This window comes from Columba livia, chromosome 2 (genome assembly GCF_036013475.1).
Source record: "Columba livia isolate bColLiv1 breed racing homer chromosome 2, bColLiv1.pat.W.v2, whole genome shotgun sequence".
Classification (NCBI taxonomy): Eukaryota; Metazoa; Chordata; class Aves; order Columbiformes; family Columbidae; genus Columba; species Columba livia.
In genome coordinates, this window is record NC_088603.1 from 1,477,435 (window position 1) to 1,492,266 (window position 14,832).

The window sequence follows — 14,832 nt, forward strand, 5'->3', positions numbered from 1 at the left end:
CTAACATAAAACTATGTGTAAAACATCACAAAGGCTCCAAGATTTGAGAGTTGTGCTACAAACACCATCAAATACCCTGCTGCTCTGTTCTCTGCGAACTCTGTCACTAATGGATCTTGTGCTTTACCCTCTATATCACAGAATCATTGAGCTTGGAAAAGCCCCTCAAGATGATGGAGTCCAACCATAACCCACCCCGGCACTGCCCCATGTCCTGAGAACCTCATGTCAGTCTGTCCAGCCCTCCAGGGCTGGTGACTCCAGCACTGCCCTGGGCAGCCTGTTCAATGCCCCACAGCCCTTTGGGGAAGAAATTGTTCCCCAGACCCAACCTCAACCTCCCCTGGCGCAACCTGAGGCCGTTACTTTGTGTCCCTGTCTCCCCTCAGCTCCTGTTCTCCAGCTGAACCCCCCAGGTCCCTCAGCCGCTCCCATCACACTTGTGCTCCAGCCCCTCACCAGCTCCGTTCCCTTCCCTCAACTTGCTCCAGCACCTCAGCCTTTCTTGTTGTGACGTGATCCCGCCACCCCTCTGGCCGCCATTTTGAGCCCTGAGGTGATCTTGGTGCCGCCATTTTGTGTTCTGAGGTGATTTTGGTACCCCTGGTGCCGCCATTTTGAGCCCTGAGGTGATTGTGGTGCCGCCATTTTGTGTTCTGAGGTGATTGTGGTGCCCCTGGGGCCGCCATTTTGAGCCCTGAGCTGAAGGACAAGCAGAAGAGTTGAGACAACGGCTCTGTTGGTGCTACAGCAGCAAGTGTCCCTTGACATCCAAAAATCATTGGCAGCGTCCTTGTGTGGGTGCAAAGGGATGAGGAACCTCTGCGAAAGGATGAGGAATCCGCAAAAGGATGAGGAATCTCTGCAAAAGGAGGTGAGACTGGCAGGACTCACCCACGGTCCCAAAGGGGACTGAGCTCAAGTCCTGTTGAATTAACAACCATTTGCAGAGCGAGGTTCCCCAGACGTTACACAGCCTCTTGTAAGCGAGCACAAACCCCAGTGAACACAAACATGTAAAAATACTTGGAAATAAAGGCCATAAGAGGAAGGAAGCGATTAAAACCGACAAACCCTCGCCATGTCCATGGCTGCAGGTTTTCCTTTCCACACCACAGCTGCCAAAGCGAGCACGCGTGCACACATAGAATCATTGAATCAGAATCGTTTTGGTTGGAATAGACCCTCAGGATCATGAGTCCAACCTTAACCTGACTCCAGCACTAACCCGTGTCCCTAAGAACCGCGTCTAAATGGCTTTTAAACCCCTCCAGGGCTGGTGACTCCAGCACTGCCCTGGGCAGCCTGTTCAATGCCCCACAGCCCTTTGTGGAAGAATTTCTTCCTAATATCCAATCCAAATCTCCCCTGGTGCAAACGACTTCGCTTCTGTTCGTCTCTCCGTGTGAGTTAGACTTGGAGGTGCCGCTCACGAGTGCGAGAGGTTAAGAGAAGGAAATAACAATGAGGTTTGGGTGCTGAAGCTGTTTGTTCGAGACTCCTCGCTGGTTAAAGGTTTACGTATGACCAGCTGTAACCTGGTTGACCGCGATGAGTAACTCGCTGCTCAGCTTGTCCACATTCCGGCCCCGCGGCTCAGGAGCCCCAGACCGGCTTGGGCAGCTCTGGCGCTTCCCAACACGTTCCTACCTGGGGATGAAGCTGTTCCTGGTTCCTGACCCAGCCCGCCGAGGGAAAAACAGGGAAGCTGTTGTAGAATGGAGGGTGTTGGTCTTTTGTCCCAAGGAACAAGCGCCAGGACGGGAGGAAACGGCCTCAAGTTGTGCCAGGGGATGCTGAGGTTGAAAATTTGGGATAACGATTCCCCTCACCACCACGTGCAGCGCAAGGTCTGAGTGTCACCAGCAGCATGTTGGAGCTGGGGGACCGACACCGCCGCTCACGCCCGGATCTTCGCCCACAGGTGAGCCTGCAGCACGAGAGGGGTTTGTTCCCTGCGCAAAAGGCTGATTAAAACCCCCGTTTTCTTTCGCGTGAGCTGCATTTCTTCTTTAAAATATATATATTTTTGCTGAAAATGTTTTCAACTAAAGGGCGGTGCTGGGGGGCACCACCAAGAGCACTCAACTTTGCAAGAAAACTCCCTCTCACGCGTCTCAAACGTCCCAAAAAACAGGAAAACACCATTTTTGCTTTCGATATTTCTCTGGCTTGAAACAAGGTGAAAGAATGAGGGTTTCTATATGGAAAATTTGGAAAGGCACGGCTCCCGGAAGGAAGTCTGTCCAACCGCAACGCTCGCTTTGGTTTAATATATCTCTACTACAAGACGAGCGCTCCCAATTTGCCGAAAACCACGGCTCCTGCAAGGTCGTTTTGCCTTTTTTAAAATTAAAAAGTGGTATTGCAATTCAATAGGCACCTATTAAAATGATACGCCTGCATACAGCGATTCTCTAGTTATAACTAAGTATCTAGTTATAACTAGTATCTAGTTATAAGTATCTAGTTATAACTAAGTATCTAGTTATAACTAAGTATAACTATTCTCTGCCCTTTTTCCTCCGAGGAATTTGACGCTGCAGCTCCAGCAAGAGCCTTTTGAAGCCAGTGAATCTTATGTTTCTTTCCAAGGGAATGATTTGCTAATGCTCGATGGTTAAAATACACCGTTCTAAAGGGGAACCTGGTGATCTGCTACGCTGTGGTTTAATTTTGCAAAGTCACTGTTCCTTGGGATATTAACTCCTCAGAAATCCCACCCCATGGTTTGCTGTTTCTTGCCTGTAAGGATGAGCAAAGACTTTAAACAGAGGCAACCACCTTTTCTTTTTCCAAGTGGAAAACGCTGCGGAATTGTCTTTAATCATTAAACAACACACGCCACAGCATCCAGAGAAAACCAGAGAAGACTGTACACCAGGTTTACTCTCTTTAACCGCCTTAATTGCTCTGACTGCATCTCTAATTACTCCGTGGTTTACCCTGCTTACTGTTCTTTTAAGGATTTGAAGGGATGGTTGACTACTGTGAAATGGGATTGCAATTGTAACACAAATAACAGCAAGATTTTGACCTTGCCTCTCTGACGGATTCATATACGAAACTGCAGCTCCGCTCCCCGCGTTTCTCCCCATGAAAAGCAGGAAGGGATCAAAACCACATGAAATTATTCTGCTCCAAGTCCAAACCATGTCAGGATGAGATACCTGCTCTCCGGTTCCCGAGGGACACGGTTGTTCCCTTCGGTAAGGGAAGCGTTTCACCTCCGTTTAACAAATTAACCCCGTTTAACAAATTAACGGCGCTGGGGACGACCCTGTGTGGGCAAGGGAGGGTTTGAACTGAGCAGAGTTGGCTTTGGTTACCTGAGGAGAGAAACCACGGCCACGTAGTTCCCAACCGCTTCCAGTTCGGGGAAATAAAAAGGAAATAAGCTGTAAACTGATAATTAGAAAGGAATAATTTTCTGCCGTCGTAGCAGGGGAAGGATGGGACACCAGCGAGATCCAGGGAGCTGCGCCAGCCAAGAGCCATCGCCACCAACACAACGTCCTGCTACCAGATGACAACAACAACCCCAGTTCCTTGGGGCTTCTGTTTGTTTTTAAACTCCCGTAATGATCCAGAGCCCTCGGGGAGGTTTATCAATCAGGATCTCAGGTCTAGAAGCCGTCATTGTGTTCATACCATCAACACTTCATGGCAAATCCCGGAGGAACAACTACATCGCTTGCCGCAGGCGATAGAAAATACAAGTTTCCCTGCAGAAGGTGACAAATGTTTCCATGTAGCACATGTCCCCTTGGTTCATCTGAGCATCTTCCGATTCCAAAAGCCAAATGATCTTCCTTTCCTCTGACCAAATAAACACCCCGTGGAAGTCACCTGCGCTCACCTCATGTAACAGTAAAACGAGCTCGTGAACTTCTTGGCATCATCCCACCCCCCCGTGTCCAAAAGCCATCAAGTACCGGCAGAATGTTAACAAATATATATAGAAAAAGCTTTTTCTGGTTGAGAAAAACCCCATTTTTGTCCTCACTAAGTGCAGCCAGGTTCCTGTTTTGATTTTCAAACGGAATTTGGCCTTTGGAACCGGCTACTCTCTCCGTGCATGTGCGAGAATTATGTCAAACGAATGCTTTGCCTTTTTATTTTAGCTCAGAGTGAACTGCGAATCAGCGCGTTTCTCTTTTGAGCTCTGGGTTCAGGTCAGTCTGCAGGCGCAAACGAAACCGCCACAAATTCAATGGTATCCCCATCACCAAGCTGGAATTAGCTGTTAATACAAGCAGCAAAAGAGAGAAATAAACCAAGAATCTCACAGAATGGAGTGGGTTGGAAAAGCCCTCAGAGCTCATCCAGTCCAAGCCTTGGTCCGACTCCAGTCCATTGACCAGATCATGGCACTAAGTGCCATGTCCAGTCTCAGTTTAAAAACCTCCAGGACGGTGAGTCCAGCACCTCCCTGGGCAGCCATTCCAATCCTGACCACTCTCTCTGCACAGAATTGCTTTCTCATCTCCAGCCTCAATTTCCCCTGGCAGAGTTGAAGCCCATGGCCCCTTGTCCTATTGCTGATGCCTGGGAGAAGAGACCAATCCCCACCTGGCTACAACTGCCCTTCAGGTAGTTCTAGAGAGTGCTGAGCTCAGCTCTAAGCCTCCTCTTCTCCAGACTAAACAAGCCCAGCTCCCTCAGCCTCTCCCCATGGGTCTTGTGTTCCAGTCCCTTCCCCAGTCTTGTTGCTCTTCTCTGGACCCGCTCCAGCACTTCAATCTCTTTCCTGAGCTGAGGGGCCCAGAACTGAACACAACACTCCAGGTGTGGCCTCCCCAATGCAGAGCACAGGGGAAGGATCACTGCCCTTGGCCTGCTGACCACGCTCGTTTGGATACAGGACAGGACACCATTGGCCACCTGGGCACAGTGTTGGCTCATGTTGAGCTTCCTGTCCATTAGTCCCCCAGGTTCCTTTCTGCCCGACTGCTCTCCAGCCACTCTGTGCCCAGCCTGGAGCGCTGCAGGGGGTTGTTGTGGCCAAAGCGCAGGACCTGCCACTTGGCCTTGTTGAACTTCATCCCATTAGAATGGGCCCATTTTTCCAGTCTCTCCAGATCCCTCCGCAGAGCCCTCCTGCCTCCCAGCAGCTCCACACTCCCTCCCAACTTGGTGTCATCTCCACGTCATCGAGCTCGCTGGGAAGAGGTTTAAATCCTTCAGGCAGGGTCGCCCCCTTCATAGCCTGAGTTAAACAGCTTATTTTCAGATGACTTCCACCTTTCCTCAAGGATGAGTTATTTTACAACATATTACTTTTAAGGCAAAAGATGCTGTTTACCAGAAACAAGAACAAAACAAAGCATCCTGAGGGCAAACACCACAGGATTCCCCTCCAACGCGTCCTCTAGAGCGATAACACAACTCCCGCTCTCCCTCACGCTCCCACGTCCACTAAAACGTTTGAAGTTCCAGGGTATGACGACGCTTCCTGTGCAGAAAAATGGGGTAGGTGGAATAAAGGATCGATTGTTTTCACGCTGGTGAGAAGTCGCTGGAGTTCTGCGCTGCAAAGATCTCAAGTCGCAGAGAGGCCGGAGGAGAAATTAAGCCAGGCAGAAGATGACGGAACGGGAAAGTTTAAGAGATCTTGTATCAAAATTCAGCCTCTTCCCACCCAAACCAGCAGCCAGACGAGACGCGAAAGAGTTTTGACCCAACTCGGCACGTCTGAACCCAAAAGACTGACCCATTAAGTCAGATGTCCCAGTCTAGACTAATTAGAGTCCTGTTGATCACAGAATGGAATCACAGAATCATTTTGGTTGGAAAAGACCTTAAAAATCAAGACCAACCGTTAACCCAGTGCTGTTACTAAACCACGTCCCCAAGAAGCACATCTACGTGTCTTAAATGTGTGGTTTCTGCTAATGCTTCGGGTTTAACCTCTTCATAAGGCACTAAAAATACTCGTCTTTGATATAAGGGAGGAAATTCCCACTGAAATTCTGCATGAAGCCGCCTGGAATTCCAATTCTCTGCCCGATGGGACACAGGGAGGCTCCTCCTGGGCTGGAGAATCTGGAGTTAACTCAGAAACCCCCCCTGCGATTAAAAGGGGAGAAAGGCCACTATCAACCATCAGCTGCATTCAGAATGTACATGACATAAACAACATCACTTCTCCACAGCTTGGGGATCTTTTAACTTGCCAGGCTCGGATTATTTGTTTTTTAAAGAGACTTTTCTAATTAGTCGTGGAAATAGAGCACTGGAGCAGTTCAAAAACCAAACGAGGAGCAGCAGCGATAAGAGGAGCTCACGTTAATTTTGCTTTTTGAGGATTCCGAAAGGCACGAACCTTCTGTCTTTTGACCGAGGTGCCCGGTGGGTTCCACAGGGATCCAGCTTGGGGCCAGCGCTCCTCAATGACTTTGTAAATGACTTAAAGTCAGGACTTGAGGGATTACTTGGTAAGTTTGCTGATGATACAAAATTGTGGGGAGCTGTGGAGGGCAGAGAGGCCCTGAAGAGGGAACTGGACAAACTGGAGAACCGGGCAACCACCAACCGCGTGAAGTTCAACAAGAGCAAGTGGTGAATTTTGCGTCCAGGACACGGCAACCCCGGCTGTACAGACGGACTGGGGACAAGAGGCTGGAGCGCAGCGCCGTGGAGAGGGATCTGGGGTTCTGGCCAACGACAAGTTGAACATCAGCCAACAGTGTCCATGGCACCAAGAGGGACCCATGTCCTGGTGCATCCAGCACAGCACGGGCAGGGAGGGGATTGTCCCGCTCTGCTCGGCCTCGGCTAGAGCACTGACAACCAGTGGTAGGACACGGGGTAATGGGTGCAAACTGGAACACAAGAGGTTCCACTTAAATTTGAGAGGAAACTTCTTCCTGGTGAGGGTGGCAGAGCCTGGCCCAGGCTGCCCAGGGGGTTGTGGAGTCTCCTTCTGTGCAGACATTCCAACCCGCCTGGACACCTTCCTGTGTAACCTCATCTGGGTGTTCCTGCTCCATGGGGGATTGCACTGGGTGAGCTTTCCAGGGCCCTTCAACCCCTGACATTCTGGGGTCCTGTGATTCCCTGTGTGCAGGGCTGGGGACACAGGATAAAAAGGAGATAAAGCTACGGGAGAGCATCCAGAAGAGGCTGCGAAGTTGGTGAAGGGTTTAGAGTGCATGAGGAGCGGCTGAAATCACTGGGTTTGTTCCGCCTGGAGAGGAGAAGACTGAGAGGAGACCTCATCATGGTCTACAGCTTCCTCAGCAGGAGCAGGAGGGGCAGGCTGAGCTCTTCTCTCTGTGACAGTGACAGAGCCAGGGAACGGCAGGAGATGTGCCAGGGAGGGTCAGTGGGACATGAGGAAAAGGTTCTTCCCCAGAGGTGCTGGACACTGAACAGGCTCCCAGGGAGGTGTCACAGCCCAACCTGACAGTGTTCAAGAAGAGACTGGACAACATCCTCAGACACACGGGGTGACCTGTGGGGTTGTCAATGCAGGGACGGGAGCTGGACTCGACAATCCTGCGGGTCCCTCCAGCTCGGGACGTTCTATGACACGCAAATGGTTGACAGACAAAAGCTACTGATTGTGAGGGTTGAGGTTCTGACTTAAATCAGGACCTGAATTGTGAGATAAGTCCAAAAGTTATTGCCTTACAAGGCAGATGTTCTATGATATACAAGCCCGGCACTCGGCTCTCCCATCGCAGCAAGCAAGAGCTATAAATATCTCAAATTTATCAATAAAAACAACGACGAGCGTTGCTTCCCTGTTTGACAGAATCCAGAAGCCTCCAGAAGCTGCTGCTGTGCTCCCCCAGAGTGCCCATTCCTTGGCCTAAACCTCAGACTAAAGCAGAGACTAAATCAGCTTTCATTTCGAGAGGATATTTGTCTTCACAAAAACAACGCGCAGGAAGAACATAAATACCGAGCAGCTTCTTTTCTGCAATTCAAAAGCAGATTGGGATCTCCAGATCAGGGACTGATACCCCCAAACCTGCATTTTGCGGTGAACTGAAATTCTTCGCGGAATTTATTCATGAAATAAGCGTCAAATAAGCCGGGAAGGTTCTGCTGTGCTATCACCAAAACCAACGAGGGACCAAATCCCTAATGCAGAGCTTTTCTCACCCAGGGAGCTTAGCGAAAAGCTAATTGATTTTTATTAATAAGATAAAATCAACGTCAGAATTACACGTTTAGACAGAAGATGATGTTATGGGTGAAACGCTCTGGGGAAAAAAGAACCTTGGAGATAAGCAGAGTAGTGCCTGGCGGATGGAAAATAACCCCAAAATCTGATGTGAAGGGAGCCTGAAAGAAAATGCTTTATATCCAGCTTCTGGGGAGAAAAATATCAATAAAAAATGAAACCTCACTGATTTAATCCAAAAAAAATCCAGTAAATATGATAACACAGCAACGAGATCTCGCTGCGGTTCTTGCTGGAGACAGCATTAGAAAAGGACTTTTCAAATCTATAACCCAGGTCTGGATAATCTCAGCTCCGAGGGAGCCACTTAAATCAGCAACTTCTTGGTTTTAATCGCATTTAAACCCGGCCTCTGCGGAGCGACGTTGAAGACAGGAGAACAAACTCTGCCCCTCCTGTTGACTCAATGAACGCTCGCCCGGCTTTACGAGGGGAATAATTAAAACAAACAAGAGTAGCGACGCTTCCTAATAATTTGAGCCCTGTTTGTACAGCAAACATTTCAGTGGGCTGGGAGGATCGTTTACGGCCGTTGAGCCCAATGTCGATACGGCTAAAGAGGCCAATAAAAACCTGAACCACGCCGCAAAAACACGGCTTGTTCCCATTTTGATGCTGTTTGTTCCCGTTTTGGGAGTCTGAACCCTGCTCACAGCGAGAGGAATCCAATTTTAGGCCCAAAACAGCGTTTGGCAGCTTTTTTAAACTTATATGTGACCTATTTTTCTCTTTATAGAGGTGAGAACCCAAAAGATTTAGGTGTGAAAAACCAGCAACAAATGTACTCAGTGGTGCAAGAAGCATCAGGACCCACAAGGATCCCTGAGCATTGCCGCTGAGCGCGTCTCCATCGCCGGGCATTGCCGCTGAGCGCGTCTCCATCGCCGGGCATTGCCGCTGAGCGCGTCTCCATCGCCGGGCATTGACGCTGAGCGCGTCTCCATCGCCGGGCATTGACGCTGAGCGCGTCTCCATCGCCGGGCATTGACGCTGAGCGCGTCTCCATCGCCGGGCATTGACGCTGAGCGCGTCTCCATCGCCGGGCATTGACGCTGAGCGCGTCTCAGTGCTTTTCCTACCTTGATTTTGGGTGGGAATTGTTCAAATGCTGATTGACGACTCGCTTTCCAGGCTCCTTCTGCACCGCGCCGGATTTACGGCGTTCACATCAGCTGTGCTCAAGGTGGTTTAAATGATTAAAAACCACCTCCGAAGCCCAGCGAAGGAAAACTACTTCTCAAATATTCAGCGGGCGGTGTTAATTCAGTCACCACAGGACCGAGAAATCCGCGGTTGGGCGGCAGAAGTGATAAAAATGGGGGATATTTTGACACGGCGACTCAGTGCGACAAGAGGAATCGAAGGAATAAAGCACTTGGGATGGTGTGTGTGTACAAGGGAAAACGGGGCTGTTGGCACCGGTCGATTTTATTGAGCATAATAAAGAATCAACCGGCCGGCGGAGACAAAGTTAAGACTGAGTTTATGAGCAACAGAGACATTTTGCTTAATATATTTTGAACTTTGTAGGGATGAAAGGCTCTGCATCCTCCTCACATAGCAACAGCCCCCGGAATGAAATCTAATATTAGGTTGGTTGATCTAATATAATAAAAGGAATAAAGAAGGCGAGACCAACGCAGCGCCCCGGTAAAGCAGCCAAGCTCCTTCAGCCCGTACGAGTGGCCCCATAAAAGAGACACAAAGGGAGATAAACAAGGTTAAAAAAAGCACTTTGCTATGGTAAATCCATAGGAAAACTTATTCAGGAGAGCTTTGCGTTGGTTATTTGTCTGAGGTAAGGCCGGGGTTCTACACCTCGTCACTATTTTCTCCCTCCAGATGCTGTGGAGCAGCACGGGGACCCACAGCTGGGTCACCACAGCGATTTTGGGGATGTGGGACGCGCAGGACCCGGAAATCATCTTCTGCAGCATGAAGTCACCTCGATAACATCACGTTTAATCCTAATAAAATGGCGCTTTCCATCACAAATCAGTTTTGTTGCAGAATTCTCCCAGGTTACGGCACAGATGGTCACAAATACCACGTGAGGGAAGGTCCAACCTCTGCCAAGGGGGATCAGCACATGGCAAAGCTCTTCCCAACGAGCATCTTCCCCAGTGCCCAAACCTCAAGTCCTGGGAGCAGTTTTGGGCCCCTCATGCCAAAAAAGGCCTTGAGGTGCTGGAGCGAGTGGAGAGAAGGGAAGGGAGCTGGTGAGGGGCTGGAGCACAAGTGCGATGGAGCGGCTGAGGGACCTGGGGTGACCCTGGAGACCTCAAGAGAGAAGAATTTGGGCTCTTCAGGAGCTCTTGGAAGAGTGTGGTGGGATAAAGCCCTGGAGAGATGGTTGATTGTCAAGGATTGTCTTCTCCAAGGCAAAGCACGGACCTTCCCGACAGGCAGGGGATGGAGGGAGGTGGCTGGACGTCGGAGGGGATGAGCTCAAGGACAAGAGAGACATGGACAAGAGGCGGATGCTGCGATAGGTGACACAAGAGGAAGATGTAGAAACTCGCATTGACCAAGTCAAGGACCACCAGGGGTTGGACCCAACTAGAAGATGGTTGGAAAGCACCAGAACAGTGAAGGGTCTGGAGCACAAGTGTGATGGAGCGGCAGAAGGACCTGGGGGGTTCAGCTGGAGAACAGGAGCTGAGGGGAGACAGGGACACAAAGAAACGGCCTCAAGTTGCCCAGGGGAGGTTGAGGTTGGATGTGGGAACAATTTCTTCCCCAAAGGGCTGTGGGGCATTGAACAGGCTGCCCAGGGCAGTGCTGGAGTCACCAGCCCTGGAGGGCTGGACAGACAGACATGAGGTTCTCAGGACACGGGGCAGTGCTGGGGTGGGTTATGGTTGGACTCCATCATCTTGAGGGGCTTTTCCAACCAAAACTATTCGATGATTCTATGATTTTAACCTGCACATTAGCCACAGCTGATTTACAGGATGAAGCAGCCCCGGGCTGAACCCCAATCACGCGTCCCCACGACAGGCACAAGCCTCCCCATCTCCTTCTTCATCAGGTGAAAACTCTCAGTGTGAGTAGGCTGGGAAACACCTTCACGTTTAATTAAACTCGCGAGCTCATTCTGGAATGACTCAACTAATCCTTGGGAGTTTGCACGTCGCGCCCACGACACTTTGCACCCACGACAACCCCCCTCCCGTGAGCTCCTGCGCTGGAGGGTTCCAGCATCTCCTGCTCATCCCAGAGCCCTCCAGCCCCAGCGACTCCGTCCTGAGCACTTACCAACGCTACAGATTATTGATTTGACGTAAAGAAGCGACGGTCTTAAAAAGATAAAGGTTTCCTAGGGAAAACAGACTCTCCTCCCATGGTTTGGGGCAGAGGTTGGTCCATAAACTGGCACCAACCCCACCCACAGTGGCACCTCCCAAACCACTCAGTGTTGGGATCACCACCAAAATGGGGGGGGGCAGGTCTAGGGTGCCCCTTTTCCTCTCAAAACAAGATATTTTAGTGAATCGCCCTCCGTGGCTGCTGGAAACACCACGACGGCTCCATCTCCCACCTGGGGGAGCGTTGAGGACCAGGTGTCACCAACCCGTCCCAGCTCCCACTTTGTTTCGGGGGTGCTCAGCACCCTGCTCACTGCCAAGAGCCCCTCACAGAGCCCCCCCAAATGTCTGGGGAGCCCCAACGCCCCCTGATTCCCCACCAAGGGGGAGCCATGGAAAGGGGAGATTCGCAGCTCCCCCTTCTCATCACTGAAGGGACAGGGGGGGCTCAGCTCCCCTCATATCACCCAAAGGGACCCTCAGCTTCCCCTTGTCCCCACCAAAGGGACGAGGGGGGGCTCAGCTGCCCCCTTATCACCCCCAAAGGGACCCTGAGCTCCCCATTACCCCCATCAAAGGGACACTCTGCTCCTCTCCACGCCCCCCACCTAAAACAGCCAGAGGGACTCCAGCTGCCTCCTCCTCCCCACCAAAAAGGTTGGGTGGGGCCCTCAGCTCCTCCCTTGCCCCCCAAAGGGACCTTCAGCTCCCCTTTCTCCCCACCAAAAGGGTTGGGGTGGGGCCCTCAGTGCCCCCCTTGCCCCGCAAAGGGACCCTCAGCTCCCTCTTATCTGCCACCGAAACGACCCAAATGGACCCCACTTGCTTTCTTCTCCCCACCGAAAAGGTTGGGGAGGCCCTCAGCTCCCCCCTTACCCACCCAAACGGACCCTTTGCCCCCCCCTTATCCCCACCAAAGGGGCTGGGGGGACCCTCAGCTGCCCCTTATTGCCCATCAAAGGGACCCTTTGCTGCCCACTTGTCCCCCAGAAAAAGGGCTCCCCCTTATCCCCCAAAAAGGACCCTCAGCTTCACCTTCTCCCCACCAAAAGGGCTGGGGGGGGCTCAGCACCCTCCGTATCCCCCAAAGGGACCCTCAGCTGCCCCTTATTCCCCCCAAATTGACTCTTTGCTCCCCCTTACTCCCCATCCAAGGAAGCCCCTGCTCCCCTCCTTGTCCCCCCACCAAAAGGACCCAAGGGGACCCTCAGCTCCTCCCTCACCCCCCCAAATGGACCCTCCGCTTCCCCCTTGTCCCTCCCCCCAAACACCTTGTCCCTCCTTGTCCCCATCACAGTCCCGGGGGGTCCCTCAGCCCCCGGGTCCCCCCGTTTCCCCCCCGGACCGGGCCGGGCCGCACCTTGAGGGTGACATCGCAGAGCTTCCCCTGCCGCCGGATCTCGCCCATCACGCCGTACCCCCGGCTGGGCAAATCGCCCACCGAGAAATGCACCAGATCCTCGGGGTCCAGCTCCGGCTCGGCCGCCGCCGCCTCCAGCATCTTCCCGGCCGCCCTTCGCCTCCCCCGCGCCTTGTCCCCGCCCGGCCGCCGTAGCGCGGCCCTCGCAGCCGCCCCCGCTTCCGTCTCCACCTCCCTCCGCTTCCGGGAGAAGCCGGACGTGGCCGGCGCCATGGCAACGGCGTACACATCCCCAAGGGCCGCGGCGGCTCCGGTTCGCCCGGGCCCGGCCGAGGCGGGGGCGCAGGTACGTGAGCGCCGGGGAATCGCCCCCTCCTCAGGGCCTTGGCGTGACCCGCCTCCCGTTGTCCCCACAGGCCGCAACAGCCCCTCAGGCCCCGTCCCCCTCCTCAAGGTTTCTTCCTGTCCCCAAGGTCTTGTTCTGAAGGCTGAGAGGGATGTGATCAATGGATCAATATCTCAGGGTGGGTGTCAGAGGATGGACCAGACTCTGTTCAGTGGTGCCCAACGCCAGGGTGAGGGGCAACGGGCACAGACTGAAACACAGGAGGCTCCATCTGAACAGGAGCAGAACCTTGTGTGCTGGGAGGTGCCAGAGCCTGGCCCAGGCTGCCCAGAGCGGGTGTGGAGTCTCCTGCTCTGGGACATTCAAACCCCCTGGACCCACCTGTGTGATCTGCTCTGGTGACCCTGTGTGATCTGTTCTGTGACCCCGTGTGATCTGCTCTGTGACCCTGTGTGATCTGCCCTGGTGACCCTGTGTGATCTGCCCTGGTGACCCTGTGTGATCTGCTCTGGTGACCCTGTGTGATCTGCTCTGGTGACCCTGTGTGATCTGCTCTGGTGACCCTGCGTGAGCAGGTGGGCTGGGGACCTACAGAGGGACCTTCAACCCAACCAGCCTGGGGTTCTGTGATTCTGTGATTCTCCTCCCCCAGGGTTTATTCCCCACCTCAGGTGGTGTCTCCACAGGCCTTGCTCTCAGCCCCCAGCCTCATCTCCTCCAGATCTTCTCTCCCCACCATCTCCACCCGCCCAGGTCTGCTAAAACATGGGTGATCCTTCCCGTGACACCACAGCCCCCTCTCAGATCACCTGGGGGCAGTTTTAGGCCCCTCACACCAAGAAAGGCCTTGAGGTGCTGGAGCGAGTGCAGTGAAGGGAACGGAGCTGGTGAGGGGCTGGAGCACAAGTGAGATGGAGCGGCTGAGGGACCTGGGGGTTCAGCTGGAGAACAGGAGCTGAGGGGAGACAGGGACACAAAGAAACGGCCTCAAGTTGCACCAGGGGAGGTTGAGGGTGGATCTGGGAACAATTTCTTCCCCAAAGGGCTGTGGGGCATTGAACAGGCTGCCCAGGGCAGTGCTGGAGTCGCCAGCCCTGGAGGGCTGGACAGACGGACATGAGGTTCTCAGGACATGGGGCAGCACCAGGGGTGGGAAGAGTTGGACTCGATCTTAAAGGTCTTTTCCAACCAGAATGATTCTGTGATTCTATTTTATTTCAGCTGGGTGGATTCAACTCAGAGCATCCCTGCAGTTTCAGTTCCAGGTGCTGCAGTTTTGCCCCCCCCCAGTTTTTAGATTTGGCCCCAAGTGTTGTCCATCCGCAGTGTACAAGCTGAAATCCCTCACAGAGAACCAAACCCCATATTCCACTGCTCTGGACACACGTTTCTGTGCCAATCAGCCCCTAAATCCCCCCCTAAAATTTCCCTTTGGCACTGAGGGCACGTTGGCCTCTGCCCGTTGCAGAGATCAGTGTCTTGCCATTAATTCCGAGCAAAACCAGCCCGTTAGTCTTGAGACTAATGACCAGGGGAGTCCTGCTGGCTTTGGCTGCTGTATAAGGGGCGACCAAGGAGCTTGGGTTTGGCACCTTGTCCTAAAGAGCTTCCGAACCAGCGGCCC

At 52.7% G+C, this 14,832-nt stretch overlaps 2 protein-coding genes and 1 long non-coding RNA gene across 9 annotated transcripts in view; 2 read left to right on the forward strand and 1 right to left on the reverse strand.

The window, feature by feature from the left end:
• The window catches only part of KLHL18 (kelch like family member 18), a 28,464-nt gene extending 15,314 nt beyond the window's left edge, over nt 1–13,150 (reverse strand). For both annotated transcript variants that reach the window (XM_065055005.1, XM_065055004.1), the window contains exon 1: nt 12,863–13,150. In XM_065055005.1, coding sequence (XP_064911077.1) covers nt 12,863–13,135 — 273 coding nt within the window. In that variant the 5' untranslated portion in view covers nt 13,136–13,150. The remainder of the gene's footprint in view (nt 1–12,862) is intronic.
• LOC110366012 (uncharacterized) lies at nt 1,626–3,971 on the forward strand. Its single transcript, XR_002425992.2, has 2 exons — nt 1,626–1,924; nt 2,531–3,971. It is a non-coding gene; the product is annotated as an uncharacterized LOC110366012 (long non-coding RNA).
• Nucleotides 13,093–14,832, forward strand: part of KIF9 (kinesin family member 9) — a 32,872-nt gene continuing 31,132 nt past the window's right edge. For all 6 annotated transcript variants that reach the window (XR_010470835.1, XR_010470837.1, XR_010470836.1 and 3 more), the window contains exon 1: nt 13,093–13,208. The gene's annotated coding sequence lies outside the window, so the exon portion shown is untranslated. The remainder of the gene's footprint in view (nt 13,209–14,832) is intronic.